General features: G+C 43.1%; 1 protein-coding gene across 4 annotated transcripts in view; it reads left to right on the top strand.

The window, feature by feature from the left end:
• Nucleotides 1–24,969, top strand: part of PRKACB (protein kinase cAMP-activated catalytic subunit beta) — a 100,347-nt gene that overhangs the window by 59,154 nt on the left and 16,224 nt on the right. For all 4 annotated transcript variants that reach the window (XM_056532557.1, XM_056532556.1, XM_056532555.1 and 1 more), the window contains exons 2-6: nucleotides 1,635–1,696; nucleotides 9,724–9,852; nucleotides 16,548–16,646; nucleotides 21,874–21,956; nucleotides 22,065–22,191. In XM_056532557.1, the coding sequence (XP_056388532.1) occupies nucleotides 1,635–1,696; nucleotides 9,724–9,852; nucleotides 16,548–16,646; nucleotides 21,874–21,956; nucleotides 22,065–22,191 (500 nt within the window). The remainder of the gene's footprint in view (nucleotides 1–1,634; nucleotides 1,697–9,723; nucleotides 9,853–16,547; nucleotides 16,647–21,873; nucleotides 21,957–22,064; nucleotides 22,192–24,969) is intronic.

The following is a 24,969-nucleotide window of genomic DNA, read 5'->3' as shown; positions in this document are numbered from 1 at the left end:
CCGCCTGGCGGCCGGGGAGTGAAGAGCGATGTCGTGCACTTCAGCCGGCTGTCCAGGCATGCTGGGAGTTGTAGTTTTGCACTTGCTGGAGGCACACTGGTTGGGAAACCCTGCCCCTGTATATAGTTCTACTACTGTATCGACACTGTAGACACCCATTCTCATTAGAGAATAATGTAGAGGTTCTTGTGTATGCCTTGTGCTTACCTGTTTTCGCTGATGTGGCAGGCATGGGATAGGCTCAATTTTTGCAGATCGCAGCACCATCACTGAAATTTCCTAATGCTAACTACATTTTCCTACATTTTTTACATTTTAAATCTGTTTAACTTTCTGAAGCCAGTTGATATAAAAAGAATAATTTTTTTCCTGTAATACCCCTTTAAAGGGGTACTCCGGTGAAAACCTTTTTTCTTTTAAATCAACTGGTGGCAGAAAGTTAAACATATTTGTAAATTACTTTTATTAAAAAAATCTTAATCCTTCCAGTACTTATTAATTGCATAATGCTACAGAGGAAATTCCTTTCTTTTTGGAACACTGATGACATCACGAGCACAGTGCTCTCTGCTGACATCTCTGTCCATTTTAGCAACCATGCATAGCAGATGTATGCTAAGGGCAGCATGGTGGCTAAGTGGTTAGCACTGCTGCCTTGGGTTCAAATCCCACTAAGGACAACAATAAATAAAGTGTTATTATTATTATTTTTATTATAACGTCAGCAGAGAGAACTGTGCTCGTGATGTCATCAGAGAACATTCCAAAAAGAAAAGAATTTCCTCTGTAGTATTCAGCAGCTAATAAGTACAGGAAGGATTAAGATTTTTTAATAGAAGTAATTTACAAATATGTTTAACTTTCTGCCACCAGTTGATTTAAAAGAAAAAAAGGTGTTCACCGGAGTACCCCTTTAAAGGCAATTCTAGAGGGAGGGGAATACTGATCTGTGAGCAACATCTATTATGTGTATCTCTTTTATTTTTATTTATATATATATATATATATATATATATATATATATATATATATATATATATATATGTATACACACACACCCTGGTGTCATCTTTTGCTGTACTCCAGTCTGTGATGTTACGGAGGAGACTGCTGGGAAGTGATCTGTACAGGAAGTCAAGTCTCAACTTGTGTTAGACCTAGTGGCCAGAATGGGAGTTGCAGTATTTCAGGATTATTTTTAAATATAAATAATAAAATTAAATTTAGAAAAAAAAAAATCACTAAAAACTATTTAAAAAAAAATATGGACAACATAAAAACTTGATGCTGATGACACATTCCCTATATGATTATTTTTTTCAAAAAGTTTATGAAGCTCCTGAATAGCTGTTGAGAGTGCAATAAATCATTGGTCCCCAAACTGTGGCCCTCCAGCTGTTGCAAAACTACAACTCCCAGCATGCCCGGACAGCCTTTGGCTGTCCGGGCATGCTGGGAGTTGTAGTTTTACAACAGCTGGAGGGTGACGGTTTAGAAACCACTACTATAAATGGCTACAGACTATATGGCCATGATAGTATTTTGTATCTATGTAATGATTTGTCTTCTTTTGTATATTACCATCTTTTATGAGACATTGTGTAACTTTTTATTTCCTTTTTGTTGTTTTGCAGTGAAAGAGTTTCTAGCCAAAGCCAAAGAAGACTTTTTAAGAAAATGGGAAAGTCCACCCCAGGTGAGTGTGTGTGTGTGTGTGTGTGTGTGTGTGTGTGTGTGTATATATATATAATATGTATGTATGTATATATGTATATATGTATATATGTGTATATATGTGTATATATGTGTATATATATATATATATATATATATATATATATATATATATATATATTTGTCCAGTTATTCTCTGCACAGTTATCCAGACATAATTTGTTACTACTGAATCCCACAATACACCCATTGGATCATGTCAGAAAGGCGCTAGGCCAGTGTTTCCTAACCAGTGTGCCTCCAGCTGGTGCAAAACTACAACTCCCAGCATGCCTGGAGAGCCAAAACTACAACTCCCAGCATGCTGGGGGTTGTAGTTTTGCAACAGCTGGAGGCACCCTGGGTGAGAAACGCCAGGCACTTTTTGGGGAAGTGGAGTGGTTAAGTGCTCTGTAAAACCATCAGGCTCGGGGGTAAGTAAAACAGTTTATCTATGTTCTGCAAAACTATTATGAATGCATAAATGAAGAATTAGAAGAAAAACGACTGTTTTGGGGGTGTTTTTTGTTTTGTTTGTGGGTTTTTTTTTTCTCCCAAAAACAGCGCTACACCTGTGAGGTGTGGTAATGCGACTTGGCTCTATTTACTTCAATAGTACTGAACTGCAGTACCACACACAAACGGAGGACAGTTGTGGCGCTGTTCCGGGAAGAAAGTAGATGCTTTTCTAATTCTACTTAGCCATTTTGAGTTGTCCAGGATTAAAAAGGCATAGTTGCTTTCTTCCAGAAACAGCACCACCAAATTACATTTTAGCATCATTGACTTTAAAGGGGTTCTCCACCATAAGGTGATTTTAGTACGTACCTGGCAGGCAGTAATGGACATGCTTAGGAAGGATCTGCGCTTGTCTTGGGGCTGAATCACTATGTTGTGAGATTACCATAATACTGTGGCTAGCTGTTTGTGAACTGGTATTTCCTGTTTGACTTTTCTTTTTTTGACTACAAATCCCACAATTCCATTTTCCTCCCTCCCACACCATCAGCCACCCCACCCATTGAAACATAAATGAGCTGTATCCATTCAAAAGACCTGTGGTTTTCAATCAGGGTGCCTACAGCTGTTGAATTAGTTGCAGATTGATCCCTCCACCCATTGAAGCAGACCGGCTCCCTGTCATCAGCTGACTAGTGAGTGAGGTCTCGGCCACATTGCAACCTGGGAAAAATCTGAGACAACAGTCATTTTGTATGCTGATTAAAAATAAATATTGGGGTGAAAATCACAGAAGAATTATGATCTACACTAACTTTACACCCCCTGTAGCATAGTCAAATAAAAAAAATTCATGGAATACCCCTTTAATGGAACTAAGGTGCAATACCATGCACAAACCTAGGACAGGAGTGGAGCTTTTATTTTTTATATATAACCCCCTTAATATTCCCAATTCTGTCACATTGTAAATTCAGTCTTTTCTACAAGCAGCATGTTGCAGAGCAGGAGGAGCTGAGCGAAATGATATCTAGTTGTATTGGAAAAGATTCAGTATAACTTGTAACCTATTGATGAAATCTGTTCTCCTGTGCTCGGGAGTCTAGAGGGCGGTCCTAATGTGCTTAAGAGTCCAATGGGTGGTCATATTTAGTGTCTAACAGCCTTATTGGTATGTACTTTATCATAAGGAGGGCTATTAGTCACTGAGCCAGACCACCCACTGGACCCTTAAGCACAGAAAGAGCAGAATTATGCAAAAAATTTCCCAAAAAAGGAACTTACTCATTGAAATCCTATATGTTCTAGTATAACAATTACAACTTCTGCTCTTTCTATGCTTAAAGGGGGACTCTGGAGGAAAAATAAATGTTTTCAAAATCAACTGTTTCCAGAAAGTTATACAGATTTGTAAATTATTTCTATGCAAAAATCTTAACACTTCCGGTACTTATCAGCTGCTGTATGCTCCACAGGAAGTTGTGTAGTTCTTTCCAATCTTACCACAGTGCTCTCTGCTGCCACCTCTGTCCGTGTCAGGAACTGTCCAGAGCAGGAGCAAATCCCCATAGCAAACCTATCCTTCTTTGGACAGTTCCTGACATGGACAGAGGTGGCAGCAGAGAGCACTGTGGTCAGATTTCAAAGAACTACACAACTTCCTCTGGAGCAATACAGCAGCTGATAAGTACTGGAAGGATATGTATAACTTTCTGAAACCAGTTAGTTTTGGAAAAAAAAAATTTACTTTCACTTTGAGGGGGTACTCCGTCCCTAGATGTCTGATCGCAGGGGTCCGGCCCTGTTTTTATTTTTTTATTATTTTTTGCGGTTTTCGGCTGCTTTGGATAGGGGATAAGATGTCTAGGGGCAGAGTACCCCTTTAAGAGTCCAGTTGGTTGTCTCCTCTGTCCTCCCTACATAAGTGTTCATACCAATATGGCTGATATACACTGAGAAGAACCGCCCACTGGACTCTTAAATACAAAAAGAACAGACATTTCTTTCAATTACTGTACTGATGTTTTTCTAATAAAAAAAAAAAAAAAAAAAAAAAAAGGAACTCTAAGCAAGGATTTCAATCTGTTAGTTAATTTTAAAAAGTCTTTTTGTCAAAAGTTTTAGTAGAACTATTGATTGAAATCTTTGCTCTTTCTAGGCTTAGGAGCCAAGTGACCATCAGCCCTTCCTATATGAATGCAAACATGGCTGCCAGTCACTGACTGGGACCTCCGACTGGACTCCTAAGCACAGAAAGAGCAGGGGAACTTACAATAAGTCACAAAAACCTTCTCCTACAAAATTATATATCCGTCTGCTCAGCTCTTTCGGCTCTATAATATGTTGATAGATTAGATAACAGCCGTTTGCTGTCCAGGCATTCTGGGAGTTGTAATTTTGCAACAGCTGGAGGCACCCTGGTTGGGAAACACTGGACTAGTGCCTTAAAGGGGTACTTCGGTGGAAAACTTTTTTATTTTTTATTTTATTTTTTTAAATGAACTGATGCCAGAAAGTTTAAACAGATTTGTAAATGACTTCTATTAAAAAAAAAAAAAAAACTTTACCCTTCCAGTGCTTTTTAGCAGCTGTATGCTACAGAGGAAATTCTTTTTTCTTTTTGAACTTCTTTTTTTGTCTTGTCCACAGTGCTCTCTGCTGACACCTCTGTCCGTGTCAGGAACTGTCCAGAGCAGCATAGGTTTGCTATGGGGATTTTTCTCCTGCTCTGGACAGTTCCTGATACGGGCATCAGGTGTCAGCACTGTGGACAAGACAAAAAAAAATAAATTAAAAAAGAAAAGCATTTCCTTTGTAGCATACAACTGCTAAAAAGTACTGGAAGGGTAAAGATTTTTTTTTTTTTTTTAATAGAAGTAATTTACAAATCTGTTAAACTTTCTGGCACCAGTTGATTTGAAACAAAAATAATGTTTTACCGGAGTACCCCTTTAACCAAGGGGTGCATTTATGGCTTCTAATTCTATTGTGTATGTTGCTTACACTGCATGCAGTTCACTGAGGAGGAGGGGGGGTGTCCTTGCTTGCCCTCACATCTCATGTTGGAACTTCCTGGATAACATCTTAGTAAGTTTCCTTTTAACTCATTGTAAAGTCCAACACCGGCTCAAAAAAACAAAAAACAAAAAAAAGACACATCAGGTGTGTAAGAAATGTGACGCACGTCAGTTTCATTACTTTTCTGGACCCTTTTTATTCACCCTTGATACATTTGGCCCATGGTGCTGCAAATTGCAGAAATGAGAACTGTATGACCCAGCGATGTGACGTCTATCAGCATGTGTTCTCGTCTGACCGTGTGTGTGCGTCACCAGATCGCATCTAATTCACTTTCATCTCAGACTCTGCCTGGAAATACACTCCATCACCGGAGCAGTAAAACTTCACTTCTACCGGAGACGCGGTAAAATGCAGCGAAAACATTAACACCATGGCGTGAACGTCAGATGTAGAGCAGTGTTTCCCAACCAGGGTGCCTCTAGCTGTTGCGAAACTACAACTCCCAGCATGCCCGGACAGCCAACGGCTGTCCGGGCATGCTGGGAGTTGTAGTTTCACAACAGCTAGAGGCACCCGGGTTGGGAAACACTGATCTAGATATACATGGAGAATATGTTTAGATCAGTGTTTCCCAACCAGGATGCCTCCAGCTGTTGCAAAACTACAGCCGAAGACTGTCCGGGCATGCTGGGAGTTGTAGTTTAGCAACAGCTGGAGGCACCCTGGTTGGGAAACACTGATCTAGATATACAAGGAGAATATGTTTAGATCAGTGTTTCCCAACCAGGATGCCTCCAGCTGTTGCAAAACTACAGCCGAAGACTGTCCGGGCATGCTGGGAGTTGTAGTTTCGCAACAGCTGCAGGCACCCTGGTTGGGAAACACTGATTTAGAAATATTCTCCTTGTATATCTAGATCAGTGTTTCCCAACCAGGGTGCCTCCAGCTGTTGCTAAACTACAACTCCCAGCATGCCCGGACAGTCTTCGGCTGTAGTTGTGCAACAGCTGGAGGCATCCTGGTTTGGAAACACTGTTCTAGATATACAAGGAGAATATGTCTAGATCAGTGTTTCCCAACCAGGATGCCTCCAGCTGTTACAGACGACTACTGTCCGGGCATGCTGGGAGTTGTAGTTTCGCAACAGCTGGAGGCACACTGATTGGGAAACACTGGTGTAGAGGATGGTGGGGCTGGCTCTACACAGCACAACTTTTCAATGTCTTCCTTATGAACATATAAATGCATAACTCCATGTGTTCCTATAGACTGCAGCAGGACTTTTTGTCATCTGTCCCCTTGAATTGGATAGTACATTAGTACTGGACAGCTCTGCTAATATATTAAAGCAGTGCTGTTTAGCTGTTGCGAAACTACACCCACCATCATCCATATCTGTTGCAAAACTACAACTACCATCATGCTCACCTGTTGCAAAACTACACCTACCATCATGCCCAGCTGTCAAAAACTACACCCACCATCATGCCCGGCTGTCAAAAACTACACCTACCATCATCCCTATCTGTTGCAAAACTACAACTACCATCATGCTCATCTGTTGCAAAACTACACCTACCATCATGCCCGGCTGTCAAAAACTACACCTACCATCATGCCCACCTGTCAAAAACTACACCTACCATCATGCCCACCTGTCAAAAACTACACCTACCATCATGTCTAGCTGTTAAAAACTACACCTACCATCATCCCCAGCTGTCAAAAACTACACCTACCATCATACCTAGCTGTCAGAAACTACACCCACCATCATGCCCACCTGCCAAAAACTACACCTACCATCATGCCCACCTGTCAAAAACTACACCTACCATCATGTCTAGCTGTTAAAAACTACACCTACCATCATCCCCAGCTGTCAAAAACTACACCTACCATCATCCCTACCTGTCAAAAACTACACCCACCATCATCCCTAGCTGTCAAAAACTACACCTACCATCATGCCCAGCTGTCAAAAACTACACTCACCATCATCCCTAGCTGTCAGAAACTACACCTACCATCATCCCTAGCTGTCAGAAACTACACCTACCATCATGCCCAGCTGTCAAAAACTACACCCACCATCATCCCTAGCTGTCAAAAACTACACCTACCATCATGCCCAGCTGTCAAAAACTGCACCCACCATCATGCCCAGCTGTCAGAAACTACACCTACCATCATCCCTAGCTGTCAGAAACTACACCTACCATCATGCCCAGCTGTCAGAAACTACACCTACCATCATGCCCAGCTGTCAGAAACTACACCAACCATCATGCCCAGCTGTCAGAAACTACACCTACCATCATGCCCGGCTGTCAAAAACTACACCTACCATCATGCCCGGCTGTCAAAAACTACACCTACCATCATCCCTAGCTGTCAGAAACTACACCTACCATCATGCCCAGCTGTCAAAAACTACACCTACCATCATGCCCAGCTGTCAAAAACTACACCTACCATCATGCCCAGCTGTCAGAAACTACACCTACCATCATCCCTAGCTGTCAGAAACTACACCTACCATCATGCCCAGCTGTCAGAAACTACACCAACCATCATGCCCAGCTGTCAGAAACTACACCTACCATCATGCCCGGCTGTCAAAAACTACACCTACCATCATGCCCAGCTGTCAAAAACTACACCTAACATCATGCCCAGCTGTCAAAAACTACACCTAACATCATGCCCAGCTGTCAAAAACTACACCTAACATCATGCCCAGCTGTCAAAAACTACACCTAACATCATGCCCGGCTGTCAGAAACTACACCAACCATCATGCCCGGCTGTCAGAAACTACACCTACCATCATGCCCGGCTGTCAAAAACTACACCTACCATCATGCCCAGCTGTCAAAAACTACACCTACCATCATGCCCAGCTGTCAAAAACTACACCTAACATCATGCCCAGCTGTCAAAAACTACACCTAACATCATGCCCAGCTGTCAAAAACTACACCCACCATCATCCCTAGCTGTCAAAAACTACACCCACCATCATCCCTAGCTGTCAAAAACTACACCCACCATCATTCCTAGCTGTCAGAAACTACACCCACCATCATGCCCAGCTGTCAAAAATTACTACTTTCATCATGCATAAGGAAACTTTATTATTTATTAATTTTTTTAATGACATTTTACATCTCTCTTCCACAAGCAAAGCTGTTGCAAAACTACAACTCCAAGCATTTCTAGTGGTTGCAACAACTACCATCATGCCCAGCTGTCAAAAACTACACCCACCATCATCCCTAGCTGTCAAAAACTACACCCACCATCATCCCTAGCTGTCAAAAACTACACCCACCATCATCCCTAGCTGTCAAAAACTACTCCTACCATCATGCCCAGCTGTCAAAAACTACACCTACCATCATCCCTAGCTGTTAGAAACTACACCTACCATCCTCCCCAGCTGTCAAAAACTACACCTACCATCATACCTAGCTGTCAGAAACTACACCCACCATCATGCCCACCTGTCAAAAACTACACCTACCATCATGCCCACCTGTCAAAAACTACACCCACCATCATCCCTAGCTGTCAAAAACTACACCCACCATCATCCCTAGCTGTCAAAAACTACACCTACAATCATGCCCAGCTGTCAAAAACTACACCCACCATCATGCTCAGCTGTCAAAAACTACACCTACCATCATCCCCAGCTGTCAAAAACGACACCCACCATCATGTCCACCTGTCAAAAACTACACCCACCATCATGCCCACCTGTCAAAAACTACACCCACCATCATGCCCAGCTGTCAGAAACTACACCTACCATCATGCCTATTTGTTGCAAAAACCACAATTAACCATCCAACCATTAACCCAGCCCCTGCAAAACTACAACTTCCATCATGCCCTGACGGCCGAAGGCCGTCAGGGCATGATGGAGGTTGTAGTTTTGCAGCTCTTAATAAGGAAACTTTTATATGGATGACATTTTACAACTCTCTTCCACATTTTCCGTGGAATATTCCGTAGTGGTTACATGCAGCTACAAGAGATAGAGAAAAAAAAAAACGCTGCTGCAAAACTACAACTCCCAGCATGCCCACATAGCCTTTGAGAGTTGTAGGTTTGCAACAGCTGGCGGCACACACACCAAGCCTGTACGGTATGTTTATGATCAACACATAGACAAATCCGACATCTATCAAGCCTGGACCAGAAGTCTACGCATCCTATTTTAATGGTTACTGGTGGTTAAGGCTTATGTGGACGATCATTGTCTTGTAATGGATCTTCACACAATGACCTGACTTATTGCACATTAGTAATCGTCCTTTTATTTTATTTTTTTGTATACCCAGCTCAGTCATACGCCGAGTGCCGGTGCCAGAATGTTAATAAACCTGTTAGTCCGCCTGGCTTCTGTTATATTTGTACGTGGTCCAACGCAAACACTTCCCCCTGTGCCAAGTGAACATTTGAGGCCTCGAAATGGTTAAATAAAATAACACGTCTGCTGTCTTCTTCCCCCCCCCCATATAGAACACAGCCAGCCTAGATGACTTCGAGAGGATAAAAACCTTGGGCACGGGCTCGTTCGGAAGAGTAATGTTAGTGAAACATAAAGGAGCCGATCAGTATTACGCCATGAAGATTCTGGATAAACAGAAGGTGGGTTTCCTTCCTCGGAGCCTTGTCTTGGGGTTCACACAGAGGAATCTAGTCGCGTAATTCCGCACCAGTATTTAAAAGGGGTATTCCAGTGAAAAACAAGTTAAACAGATTTGTAAATGACTTCTATTAAAAAAAAAAAAATCTTTACCCTTCCAGTACTTTTTAGCAGCTGTACGCTACAGAGGAAATTCTTTTCTTTTTGAATTTCGTTTTTGTCTTGTCCACTGTGCTCTCTGCTGACACCTTTTGTCCATGTCAGGAACTGTCCAGAGCAGGAGCAAATCCCCATAGCAAACCTCTTCTACTTTGGACAGTTCCTGATACGGTAGCACTGTGGACAAGACAAAAAAGAAATTCAAAAAGAAAATAATTTCCTCTGTAGCATACAGCTGCTTTAAAGTACTGGAAGGGTAAAGATTTTTTTTAATAGGAGTAATTTACAAATCTGTTTAACTTTCTGGCACCAGTTGATAAAAAATAAAAAAAATAAAAAAAAAGTGTTCCACCGGAGTACCCCTTTAATCCTACCAGTACTTATCAGCTGCTGAAGTTGAGTTGTTCTTTTCTGTCTGACCACAGTGTTCTCTGCTGACACCTTTGTCTGTTTCAGGAATTGTCTAGAGTAGGAGCAAATCCCCATAGCAAACCTGGCCTGCTCCGGACAGTTCCTGAGACTGACAGAGGTGTCAGCACAGAACAATGTGGTCAGACAGAAAAGAAATTAAAAAAGAAAGGAATTTCCTCTGTAGTATACAGCAGCTGATAAGTACAGGAAGGATTAAAACATTTTAATAGAAGTTATTTACAAATCTGTTTAACTTTTTGGCAAAACTTAAAGGGATTATCCAGGAAAAAAACCTTTTTTTTTATTTATATATATATACATACACACACACACACACACACACACAAATGGCTCCAGAAAGTTAAACAGATTTGTAAATTACTTCTATTAAAAAATCTTAATCCGTTCAGTACTTATGAGCTGCTGAAGTTGAGTTGTTCTTTTCTGTCTATGTGCTCTCTGATGACACGTGTCTCGGGAACTGTCCAGTTTAGAAGCAAATCCCCATAGCAAACCTCTTCTACTCTGTGCAGTTCCCGAGACAAGCAGAGATGTCAGTAGAGAGAGCACTGTTGCCAGACAGAAAACAACAACTCATCTTCAGCAGCTGATAATTATTGAAAGGATTAAGATTTTTTTAATAAAAGTATTTTACAAATCTGTCTAACTTTCTGGAACCAGTTGATATAAGAAAAAATACCCCTTTAATACCCCATCCATTCAGATCTAGGATTTGTTATCTTAGTGTTCTCTTTATTTTTTGAGCAGTGTATATATAAAGGGGTATTCCGGCTTTAGGGGATAGGGGATAAGAGTAGAGATGAGCGAACTTACAGTAAATTCGATTCGTCACGAACTTCTCGGCTCGGCAGTTGATGACTTTTCCTGCGTAAATTAGTTCAGCCTTCAGGTACTCCGGTGGTTGGAAAAGGTGGATACATTCCTGGGAAAGAGTCTCCTACGACTGTATCCACCTTTTCCAGCCCAACGGAGCACCGGAAAGCTGAACTAATTTATGTAGGAAAAGTCATCAACTGCCGAGCCGAGAAGTTTGTGACGAATCGAATTTAATGTAAGTTCGCTCATCTCTAGATAAGATGTATAAAGACGGAATACCCTTTAAAAGAAATAAAATAAAAAATATGTACATTCTCTTTAAGTAGCACGGAAGGTTAATTTACAGCTTTTCAGCCAAATGCTGCTCTCTAGCTGCGGTGAAACTACAACTCCTGTCATGCTCAGCTGTCCCCGGCTGTCAGGCCATGATGGGATCGGTAGTTTTGCAACAGCTCGGGAGCCACAGGTTGCAGACCGCTTAGATTATTGATCCTGTGGGAGATTAGCTCTGTGTCAGGGCGTTCTGCCATGCAGTTTGAGCCTCTGTGGTTTGGCAGGAGTCCAGAAGGTTCCTCTAGAGCTTGTACCTGCCGCCCCCACGTGTGGTGGAAGCAGCGATTTCCTGTACAGATCTCATAGTCATGAGGCTGCGGCCTATCTGCTCACTGGAAACAGCATCGAAGCCGTCTGCGCTTTCACTGCTAGGACTATTGTAGCAAGGCACACGATGTCTTTCTCGGTCATATGTTCACGGACGTCCCTTTATATAATGTTTTTGTGCATGATAGTTATTAGGCAAAATTAAAGTCACAGACACAAGCTGGGAGAACATGCAACCGTATCGAATACATCGACCTCAGGGCTGTCCCCAGACTTGTCAGTCATCACTATAACACGAGGAGCAGATTTCTTCCTTCGCTATTGAATTATCTATATTTAAAAAAAAAAAAAAAAAAAGCACTTTAGGCATTTTATAATCTCTCCTTTAAAGGGGTATTCCAGTAAAAAAAAAAATTTTTAATGAACGGGTTCCATATAGTTAAACAGATTTGTAAATTACTTCTGTTTAAAAAATTAATAATTAATCCTTCCAGTACTTAGCAGCTGCTGAAGTTGAGTTGTTCTTTTCTGTCTGACAGTGCTCTCGGCTGACAACTCTGTCTGTCTTTCTCAGGAACTGTCCAGAGCAGGAGAGGTTTGCTATGGGGATTTGCTTCTACTCTGGACAGTTCCTGAAACAGACAGAGGTGTCAGCAGAGAGCACTGTGGTCAGACAGAAAAGAACAACTCCACTTCAGCGCTGATAAGGGGTACTCCGGTGAAAACCTTTTTTCTTTTAAATCAACTGGTGGCAAAAAGTTAAACATGTTTGTAAATTACTTCTATTAAAAAATCTTAAGCCTTCCAGAACTTATTAGCTGCTGAATGCTACAGAGGAAATTCCTTTCTTTTTGGAACACTGATGACATCACGAGCACAGTGCTCTCTGCTGACATTTCTGTCCATTTTAGCAACCATGCACAGCAGATGTATGACTAAGGGCAGCATGGTGGCTCAGTGGTTTGCACTGCTGCCTTAAAGTGCTGGGGACTTGGGTTCAAATCCCACTAAGGGCAACAATAGATAAAGCATTATTATTATTATAATAACGTCAGCAGAGAGCACTGTGCTCGTGATGTCATCAGAGAGCATTCCAAAAAGAAAAGAATTTCCTCTGTAGTATTCAGCAGCTAATAAGTACAGCAAGGAATAAGATTTTTTAATAGAAGTAATTTACAAATATGTTTAACTTTCTGCCACCAGTTGATTTAAAAGAAAAAAGGTTTTCACCGGAGTACCCCTTTAAGATTTATTTAATAGAAATAATTAGCAAATCTTTTTAACTTTCTGGAGCCAGTTGATATATAAAAAAAAATTTTTTTTTTAAACTGGAATATCCCTTTAATCTATATACATGTAGCTGTACGGCACAATTCCTTACTTCTGGTATCAGTGGTATCGAACGGGTGCCACGTCTTCATATGTGCTGGATTATTGGGACCATTTACACAAGCACATGAAACTCGCAGATAGAATGACATTATAGGGTTATTCCAGCTTCTAAAACATATCCTCTGTTCATAAGGGTATGGGACCCCCAGTTATCTCAAGAACAGGTGTCCCCGACTCTCCCTTGTGTATGGAGTCGTGTGTTGGGATGCGCTACATGCATAGTCTATGGGAGCGCCGGAGATACCCAGTCAGCTTTGTGGATAAGCTTTTAGTGACCGGAATACCCCTTTTTAAAGGGGTTGTCCCACCAGTAGCACCTGCGCCCTATACAGTAGAGCAAGTGTGTCCAACCTTCAACCCTCCAGCTGTTGCAAAATTACAAACTGCTGTACGGGCATGCTGGGAATTGTAGTTTTTCAACAGCAGGAGGGCTGCAGGTTGGACACCACAATAGCAGAGAGAGCACTCATTCTCCATTCCCTGTGTAGGGGACCAGCAGATACAGTCATGGCCGTAAATGTTGGCACGCCTGAAATATTTCAAGAAAATGAAGTATTTCTCACAGAAAAGGATTGCAGTAACACGTGTTTTGCTATACACATGTTTATTCCCTTTGTGTGTATTGGAACTAAACCAAAAAAAGGAGGAAAAAAAGCAAATTGGACATAATGTCACCAAACTCCAAAAATGGTCTGGACAAAATTATTGGTACCCGTAACTTATTATTTGGTTGCACACCCCTTGGAAAAAATAACTGAAATCAGTCGCTTTCAATAACCATCAATAAGCTTCTTACACCTCTCAGCCGGAATGTTGGACTCTTCCTTTGCAAACTGCTCCAGGTCTCTCTTATTGGAAGGCGACTTTTCCCAAAAGCAATTTTAAGATCTCTCCACAGGTGATCAATGGGATTTAGATCTGGACTCATTGCTGACACTTCAGAACTCTCCAGCGCTTTGTTGCCATCCATTTCTGGGGGCTTTTTGACATATGTTTGGGGTCATTGTCCTGCTGGAAGATCTCAAGATCTCGGACGCAAACCCAGCTTTCTGACACTGGGCTGTACAGTGCGACCCAAAATGCGTTGGTAATCCCCAGATTTCATGATGCCTTGTACGCGTTCAAGGCCCCCAGTGCCAGAGGCAGAAAAACAGCCTCAAAACATCATTGAACCTCCACCATATTTCACTGTAGGTACTGTGTTCTTTTCTTTGTAGGCCTCATTCTATTTTCGGTAAACAGTATAATAATGTGCTTTACCAAAAAGCTCTATCTTGGTCTCATCTGTTCACAAGACGTTTTCCCAGAAGGATTTTGGTTACTCAAGTACATTTTGGCACAATGTAGTCTTGCTTTTTTTATGTTTATGTGTCAGTAGTGGGGTCCTCCTGGGTCTTCTGCCATAGCTTTTCATTTCAATGTTGATGGATAGTTTGCGCTGACACTGATGCTCCCTGAGCCTGCAGGACAGCTTGAATATCTTTGGAACTTGTTTGGGGCTGCTTATCCACCATCCGGACTATCCTGCGTTGACACCTTTCATCAATTTTTCTCTTCCGTCCACGCCCAGGGAGATTAGCTACAGTGCCATGGGTTGCAAACTTCTTGATAATGTTGCGCACTGTGGACAAAGGCAAATCTAGATCTCTGGAGATGGACTTGTAACCTTGAGATTGTTTATATTTTTCCACAATTTTGGCTCTCAAGTCCTCAGACAGTTCTCTTCTCCTCTTTCTGTTGCTCATGCTTAGTGTGGCACACACAGACACACAATGCAAAGACTAAGTGAACTTCTCTCCTTTTTATCTGCTTTCAGGTGTGATTTTTATATATTGCCCACACCTGTTACTTGCCCCAGGTGAGTTTAAAGGAGCATCACATGCTTCAAACAATCTTATTTATCCACAATTTTGAAATGGTGCCAATAATTTTGTCCAGACCATTTTTGGAGTTTGGTGACATTATGTCCAATTTGCTTTTTTTCCTCCCTTTTTTTGGTTTAGTTCCAATAGGCATATACATGCGTATAGAAAAACATGTGTTACTGCAATCCTTTTCTGTGAGAAATACTTAATTTTCTAGAAAAATTTCAGGGGTGTCAACATTTACGGCCATGACTGTATATCAATACAGTGGTCCGTGACCTCCAGCAGCCTCCATAAGCTACGAATGGAGCAGCAGTGTGCAGACATGACCGCCAGTACTTTCCCATAGGATTTTACAGATGCTCCGTCTTAGGATTGGGGAAGGTCCTAGCTGTCAGACTCCCCCGAGATCAGACACTTATTCCCTATCCTGTGGATAGCAGATAAGTGATGTTGGTGGGACCATTCCCTTTCAGGCTATGTTCACGCGGCAGAATTTGCAGTGCGGAATTCCGCACAGAGATTCCGCAGCAGAGTCCCATTGATTTCAATTGGCTTTTGCTGCACTGTGCACATGGGGGGGGGGGGAAACATCTGGCGCAGGAATTCGGATTTCGGTGTCCGCAGAAAGAATAGACAAGTCTCTTTCTGCGGATTCCGGGCATGAGAGGAGCCGTAGTTTTGCAACAGCTGGAGACACACTGGCCCTTATTTACTAAGAGTGTTGTGTAGGTTTCTTTGTGGGTTTTAATTCCCTACAATTTTTTTTTCCCAACATGTTGCTTTTTTGTTTTTTTACAAATGCTCTGATCTGTCGGGTTTTCCTCGGCTGAAAATCCACCACATTTTCTGTGAAAACCTTTAGTAAATATGTTGGGTTTTTGGGAAAATGTTGGGAACATGCCCCTTTTGGTGACCACGCCCCCTTTTCCTGACGACCACTCCCCTTTTCAGCAAAATGGAGAGTTAGTCTGGGTTTTTTTCAATTCTGGCGCAAAATTTGTCGCAGACAGAATTTCTGCCGCAATGCGCACAACCCGACAAAACAGGTCAGGTTTGCAATAGTAACTGAGGGCCACTGTTTAAAAAAAACCTGCCATAGACCACAGGGTAGTGTTTCCCAACCAGTGTGCCTCCAGCTGTTGCAAAATTACAACTCCCAGCATGCCCGGACAGCCAAAGGCTGTCCGGGCATGCTGGGAGTTGTAGTTTTGCAACAGCTGGAGGCACACTGGTTGGAAAATACTGTCATAAGGAATGGAGAGCACATGTAACAACCAGCTCTGTTACCGCGAAAGACTTAAGACTTGGTTCCCAGCAGCAGTCAAATTCCCAGTGATCAAACACCGTTAACAATCTACCCCTTTAACCCTACAAGTCAAACATTTCTGCAATGTTCTGATTTTTCACTGTGAATATTTCTTCTTTTACAGGTGGTGAAACTGAAGCAGATAGAACACACCCTCAATGAGAAAAGGATATTACAAGCCGTCAACTTCCCTTTCCTGGTGAGGTTGGAGTATTCATTCAAGGTAAAGATGAGGACTACTGGGTTTTGGCCAAACACTTTGAAAGCTGTGAATGATTTTTTTCCCGTATTATAAATGGTGAGGAAATATTACAAAGACATGTCATCCATTAACCCCTTAAGGACGCAGGACGTAAATGTACGTCCTGGTGCGGTGGTACTTAACGCACCAGGACGTACATTTACGTCCTAAGCATAACCGCGGGCATCGGAGCGATGCCCGTGTCATGCGCGGCTGATCCCGGCTGCTGATCGCAGCCAGGGACCCGCCGGCAATGGCCGACGCCCGCGATCTCGCGGGCGTCCGCCATTAACCCCTCAGGTGCCGGGATCAATACAGATCCCGGCATCTGCGGCAGTTCGCGATTAAAATGAACGATCGGATCGCCCGCAGCGCTGCTGCGGGGATCCGATCATTCATAACGCCGCACGGAGGTCCCCTCTCCTTCCTCCGTGCGGCTCCCGGCGTCTCCTGCTCTGGTCTGTGATCGAGCAGACCAGAGCAGGAGATGACCGATAATACTGATCTGTTCTATGTCCTATACATAGAACAGATCAGTATTAGCAATCATGGTATTGCTATGAATAGTCCCATATGGGGACTATTCAAGTGTAAAAAAAAATGTTAAAAAATGGAAAAGTAAAAAAAAAGTGAAAAATCCCCTCCCCCAATAAAAAAGTAAAACGTCCGTTTTTTGCTATTTTACCCCCAAAAAGCGTAAAAAATTTTTTTTATAGACATATTTGGTATCGCCGGGTGCGTAAATGTCCAAACTATTAAAATTAAATGTTAATGATCCCGTACGGTTAACGGCGTGAACGAAAAAAAAAAAAAGTCCAAAATTCCTACTTTTTTAAAACATTTTATTAAAAAAAAAATTATAAAAAATGTATTAAGTTTTTTATATGCAAATGTGGTATCAAAAAAAAGTACAGATCATGGCGCAAAAAGTGAGCCTCCATACCGCCGCTTATACGGAAAAATAAAAAAGTTAGAGGTCATCAAAATAAAGTGATTATAAACGTACTAATTTGGTTAAAAAGTTTGTGATTTTTTTTAAGCGCAACAATAATATAAAAGTATGTAATAATGGGTATCATTTTAATCGTATTGACCCTCAGAATAAAGAACACACGGAATTTTTACCATAAATTGTACGACATGAAAATGAAACCTTCCAAAATTAGCAAAATTGCGTTTTTCGTTTTAATTTCCCCACAAAAATAGTGTTTTTTGGTTGCGCCATACATTTTATGATATAATGAGTGATGTCATTACAAAGGACAACTGGTCGCGCAACAAACAAGCCCTCATACTAGTCTGTGGATGAAAATATAAAAGAGTTATGATTTTTAGAAGGCGAGGAGTCCTTAAGGCCAAAATGGGCTGAGTCCTTAAGGGGTTAAAGGGGTACTCCGGTGGAAAACATTATTTTTTTTTTAAATCAACTGGTGCCAGAAAGTTAAACAGATTTGTAAATTACTTCTATTAAAAAAATCTCAATCCTTTCAGTACTTATTAGTAGGGATCGACCGATTATTGGTATGGCCGATATTATCGTCCGATAATCACGATTTTGGGCATTATCGGTATCGGCAATTACCTTGCCGATAATGCCCCGCACCACGACCGCCGCCCCCCCGCACCGCGTCGCACCCCCCACCGCACCGCCCCGGCCCCATTGCCTCCCCCATCCCTGGTTTTATAATTACCTGTTCCCGGGGCCCACGCTTCTTCTTGCTCCTGCTGCGTCCTGTGTTACGCTGTGCGCAGTGACATCACCGTCAGTGCGCACAGTGACAGTTCAGGAGGACGCCACCGGAGCCAGGTAATTCTAAAATCGGGATGGGGGGGGGGGGGGGCGGTCGCGGTGCGGCGCTTCGGTGGCGGTGATAGGTCTCAGGACCCCCGGACAGGCAGGGGAAGAGAAGCGGGTGGCGGCGGCGGTCTATGGCACCGCAAAAGCCACTGCAGTGCATTGATTTAAAGCGCCCACTTTAAATCAATGACCTGCAGTGGTGTCGCGGGGGGATAAATAGCCGATAACTTATACCGGAATATCGGTATAATTTATCGGCTATCGGCCCTAACCTCCACCGATTATCAGTATCGGCCCTAAAAAAACAATATCAGTCGATCCCTTCTTATTAGCTGCTGAATACTACAGAGGAAATTCTTTTCTTTTTGCATTTCTTTTCTGTCTGTCCACAGTGCTCTCTGCTGACACCTCTGTCTATGTCTGGAACAGTCCCAGAGCAGGAAAAAAAAATCCCCATAGCAAACATATGCTGCTCCGGACAGTTCCTAAAATGGACAGAGGTGTCAGCAGAGAGCACTGTGGACAGACTGAAAAGAAATCCAAAAAGAAAAGAATTTCCTCTGTAGTATTCAGCAGCTAATAAGTACTGGAAGGGTTAAGATTTTTTTTAATAGAAGTAATTTACAAATCTGTTTAACTTTTTGGCAAAAGTTGATTTAAAAAAAAAAAAAAATTCCACCGGAGTACCCCTTTAACAATCGTTGGTACTTTAACGATCCAGAAAAAGATGGGTTCACACTGCTTATTCTGGTGGTAAAGGGACATGGATCTGGCCCCATTCACTTGAAGGGAGCAGTTTCCAGTGTTTCCCAACCAGGGTGCCTCCAGATGTTTTAAAACTACAATTCAAGCATGCTCAGACAGCCAAAGTCTTGTGTATGCTGGGAGTTGTAGTGTTGCAACAGCTGGAGGCACACTGGTTGGAAAACACTAATTTACCATGTGGAAAGCCAGCTACTGCTGTGCAAATAAACTCTCTATAGGGGCCTCTGTGCTGAAGCTCCTCCCGTTGACCTTTCAAGCGTCCCAGAGGTCAGACTTATCATAAAGTATTGGCCTAGTCATATATCCTCTCTTCATGGTATGGGAATACCCTTTTATGGGTAGGGTCGCACGTAACTGATCCGGTATCATACTCTGCGGATCTGTCGATGACCGAACCTAGAGTGAGCCCCCTGCCTGTGCTCGTGTATCCGCTCACACAGACACAGGGATCTGCGCAACTAGTAAACCGCGCGCATGCACATTGCACTCTCAGACATCAGAGGAGCGCCCTGCAGTGTCTGAGTAAATACAGTATATATGGGATAAGTATCAATCTCCTGTACGGGGCCCCGGCTCTCCGCCGCCTCAATGCAGCTCTATGGGAGAGTCGGAGATTGCAGAGTGCAGCGATTCGGCTCGATAGAAATGCTTTGAGGGGGATGTGTCGCCCGCCAGGCGACACATCCCCCTCAAAGCATTTCTATCGAGCTGAATAGAAATGAACTGGTGCCAGAAAGTTAAACAGATTTGTAAATGACTTCTATTAAAAAATCTTTATCCTTCCAGTACTTATTAGCAGCTGTATGCTACAGAGGAAATTCTTTGCTTTATGAATTTCTTTGGTCTTGTCCACACTGCTCTCTGCTGACACCTCTGTCCAGAGTAGCATAGGTTTGCTATGAGGATTTTCTCCTGCTCTGGACAGTTCCTGATACAGACAGAGGTGTCAGCAGAGAGCACTGTGGACAAGACAAAAAAGGAAATTAAAAAAGAAAAGAATTTCCTCTGTAGAATACAGCTGCTAAAAAGTACTGGAAGGATAAACATTTTTTAATAGAACTAATTTACACAGCCGTTTAACTTTTTGGCACCAATTGATATAAAAAAATATATTTTCCACCGGAGTACCCCTTTAAATGCCACGGCCTGGCCTGGCTCAAAGCTGTTTCCCCCCTTATTAGTGTGCATGCACTGTTCAGCAGAGCATGCATGTGTTTTCCGTGGAGTGAGTGGGGAGGTAAGCTGCTGCCATATTCCTCTTCTCCTCCTGGAGCTGACTGTGGCTGTAAATGAAGATCTCTGGATCCAGCTCTTTAATTAAAAAAAACAGTTCTTTTTTAGGTCTACGTTTTAAATGCAATTCCCTTCCATGTGATATCCTCCACTTACACCAAGTGCCCCATCCCGTACACCACAACGCGTTTCGTGTGCATGCGCACATTGTTGCGGAACAAGCTGACTGGGGCTGTCAAACTTAGAAACTCTCCTTTTTCTGTCTCAGCCAAGTGTCAAGAAGGAAGAGCTGAGCTACTCAAGTGCCACAGCCTGGCACACCTCCTTGTTCACCGACACAGAACCCTGTACAGTTTGCCTTTAATTCCTATTCCTACATTCTTACTTTAATAAATCTATTTTGTGGATGATATTTTGCATTATCCGGGTAGCACATGTTAATGAATTCCGTTCAGATTATGTTCATGACTTCTTCCTGTATCACCACGTACACGTATGTTGCAGTGAGGGTCCCTTTTCTGAACTAACAGCTAGGATCTGAGTTAAAGGGTTACTCCGCTCCCCAGCGTCTGGAACATTGAGTTCCTGAACGCTGTGTGTGGGCTTCTGTGTTCACGCCCGCGCCCTTGTGACGTCATGGCCTGCCCCCTAAATGAAAGTCTATGGGAAACTTGCATTGACGGGGCGGGACGTGACATCACATGACTGGGCATGACTTCACATGACTGGGCATGACTTCACATGACTGGGCGGGGGCGCGACGTCACGTGGCGGGGCGCGACGTCACGTGGCGGGGCGCGACGTCTCGTGGCGTCACAAGCGGGTGGGCGTGAACATGGAAGCCCGCACACAGCGTTCAGGAACTCAATGTTCTGGATGCTGGGGAGCAGAGTAACCCTTTAAAGGGGTACTCTGCTCCTAGACATCTTATCCTAGACGTCTGATCACGGGGGTCCTGCCGTTGGGGGCCCCCCTCGCGATCTCCCTGCTGCACCCGGCGTTCGTTTAGAGCGTCTGGTGCAGTGCCGGAGGCTTGTTACGTCGTGACCACGCCCCCTCAATGCAAGTCCATGGGAGGGGGCGTGACTTCCGTCACGCCCCCTCCCATAGACTTGCATTGAAGGGGCGTGGCTGTGACGTAACGAGCGGCTGTGACAGTGGCGTCACGAGCCTCCGCCTCACATCACCAGTTATCCAGCACGGAGCGAAGTTTGCGCCGTGCAGCGGATGTCTGGGGTGCCGCAGCAGAGATTCCGGGGGCCCCCGCAATCAGACATCTTAGTGGATATGAGCTGTCGAGGGGAGGAGTACCAATCCCCCGGTGTTTTATCTGGTCAGCCCCGCAATCTGAAATCATGATTCCAAATTCCTGTGGTTCTTAAGAGGTTAATGCATTTTTCTTGTTCCCTACAGGATAATTCAAATTTATATATGGTTATGGAATATGTGCCTGGGGGTGAAATGTTCTCACATCTAAGAAGAATCGGCAGGTTCAGGTCAGTACATACATCCGGATACACAGCGCTTCTTGTGTCTGTCTGTGGGCTTGTGATGTGGGAACCTGCTAGCGGACGTGTCTAAAGGCGTCTTGTTTGTTTTCACAGCGAGCCCCACGCGCGGTTCTATGCAGCTCAGATAGTTTTAACATTCGAGTACCTCCATTCGTTAGACCTCATCTACAGAGATCTCAAGCCAGAAAATCTCTTAATCGACCAACAAGGATATATTCAGGTGAGCGGCGCCATTGACACTGTGCGTTTACGAAACTTGTATCTCTTATTTATTTATTTATTTATTTATTTTTTTTTAGTTTTTTTTTTTTTTTTAGTTTTTACGTGTGTTCTTACTAATCTATTGTGTCTGTATACCCTGTATAATGGAAACCGTATTTGCATGGAAATGTTGCGTTCATAGAAGCGTCCTATGGCGGACACCTTAAAGGGATACTCCAGTGGAAAACTTTTTTTATTTTAAAAGTTAAACAGATTTGTAAATTAAATTAAAAATGAAATCTATAAAAAAAAAATCTTTACCCTTCCAGTACTTATTAGCAGCTGTATGCTACAGAGGAAATTATTTTATTTTTTTATTTATTTTTTGTCTTGTCCACAGTGCTCTCTGCTGACACCTCTGTCCATATCAGGAACTGTCCAGAGCCGCATAGGTTTGCTATAGGGATTTTCTCCTGTTCTGGACAGTTCCTGATACAGGCATCAGGTGTCAGCAGAGAGCACTGTGGACAAGACAAAAAATAAATTCAAAAAGAAAAGAATTTCCTCTGTAGTAAACAGCTGCTAAAAAGTACTGGAAGGGTAAAGATTTTTTAATAGAAGTCATTTACAAATCTGTTTAACTTTCTGGCACCAGTTGATTTAAAAAATAAATAAAAACTAAAAAATTCCACCCGAGTATTCCTTGATGGTACAAAAATTTCACTACATGCAAATATGTTGGAATCTGTTACAAAGGGCTCTGATCCTGATAGCCTTAGAAAAGGGCTACTATTGTTAGGCTCGGTTCTCATCTACATTGGAGGCTCCATGTGCCTCTGTCACATGTTCTGTCCATAATAGTTGTATTATTGTGTCCGGTAAAATGCTGGAGACCCAACACATCCCACTAAAGTCATTGAGGTCCATCAGGCGCCATTGGTGTCCAAAGGATTTGTTGGCGCTGTGTTTTTTTTTTTTTCTGTTCTTCAATGACTGAGCAAAACAACAGTACAAACTTTACAGGTGTAAACCCAGCCTGGTATGTTTAGCTTATAATATAATGTTATTATGAAGTAATGTCAAATTATAGAACTTCATGCATGAATGAAAAGTTGTCCAAAATGCACATCGCTACTAATATAGGGGCAGCATGTGGCCCCTCCGGGTCATCAGTCCTGCAGAAATCAATATCTAGGATATAGAATGGACAGTGATATTTCTACAGCTGAACACATCAACCATTTAATGCAGTGTTTTCCAACCAGCATGCCTCCAGCTGTTGCAAAACTACAACTCCCAGCATGCCCGGACAGCCAACGGCTGTCCGGGCATGCTGGGAGTTGTAGTTTTGCAACAGCTGGATTCAAAACTGGTTGGAAACCCCTAATCTAATGATCATATTTGTGGTGCTGTGCGGCATCCATTGATGCCGCGGCGCCGTGTCTATCGGGAGGCGCGGCCCTGGGACTGGTTTGAGTGGCATCAGGGCTGCTCTGCCAGGGGGTCGTTCCCCCTGTGGGCACTGGTGTTGCATCGGTGGGGGTCGCCCCCCCGTAGTACGCCATTTTACACTAAGGACGTTAGGGACCCGCTACTTACAGGTGGCCGTGACGTGGCTAGTGGGCTTGCACTTCATGATCATAAAGTACACTAGCGACCTGTTAGTTTAATACAGTTACCCCCCCGACATGCGATGGCCCCGACATATGATCAAATCGGCATACGATGCTTTTATATGTCGATGCCATCGCATTAACTGCTATCCGACAGCGCAAAATGCTTAAGCTGCTGTCGGATAGCAGTTTAAGCATCCCGGACAGGTTCACTTACCTATCCCCGCTGCTCCGGGTCCACTTCGCGATCCTCCGGCGTCTTCTGCATCTTCTCCGGGGTCCAGGCCTCGCTTTCCGGCGTCGTTATTACGTCGCTGCGCACGCTGTCCCGGCGCACAACGTAATAACGTCACCAGAAAGCGAGGCCCGGACACCGGAGAAGATGCGGAAGAAGCAGGAGGAGCGGGACAGCATCGGGAGCGGTAAGGACGCGGTCCGGAGCGGCCGGGACAGGTGAGTATAACTTCCTATACTTTACATTGCACGGATCCCTCAACATACGATGGATTCGACAAACGATGGGTCGTTTGGAACGAATTACCATCGTATGTTGAGGGACCACTGTACATGTTGCTGAGAAGCCTTAGATCATTGTGCATGTTGTGGATGTGCGACCATGTCTGTTTTCTCTATATGAATTCATATTTTGTTGAAGGAGAAGGTATGTTGGATTTAGACTACTTACTCCTCTGATACATAAAGAAGTCTTGCAGCAGCTTACCCCCAGAGAACACATGCACGCTCGGCTGAGCATGAACATATATATGGTGGGATTAAAAGAGAGAGTCTGCTGTCTGTAGGAGCAGCTTTAGGCTGCATTCACACCACATTTTTGCAATACAGTTCCCGTATACGTTTTCAATACGAAAACCGTACGGAACCGTATTGAAAACCGTATGCATTGACTCTCCATTGAAAACCGTATGCCAAAAGATGCATCAGGTTGTGTTTGTCAGATTTTTTTTTTCCCTGTACTAAAAAACGTAGTCTACCACGTTTTTTGGTCCGGGTGAAAAACTGTATTAAACCATATACGTTTTTTTTTTTTAACATGGGAGTCAATGGGAACCGTACAGAACTGTGTGTGCGCGCGTACGGTTCCATACGGTTTTCACCATACGGTTTTTGACTTTGTACAGTTTTTTTTCTTGGAATTTCAATCAAACAAGTGATACTTTTGTTCA

This window comes from Hyla sarda, chromosome 7 (genome assembly GCF_029499605.1).
Source record: "Hyla sarda isolate aHylSar1 chromosome 7, aHylSar1.hap1, whole genome shotgun sequence".
Lineage (NCBI taxonomy): Eukaryota > Metazoa > Chordata > Amphibia > Anura > Hylidae > Hyla > Hyla sarda.
This window is presented reverse-complemented; position numbering and strand designations above follow the sequence as displayed.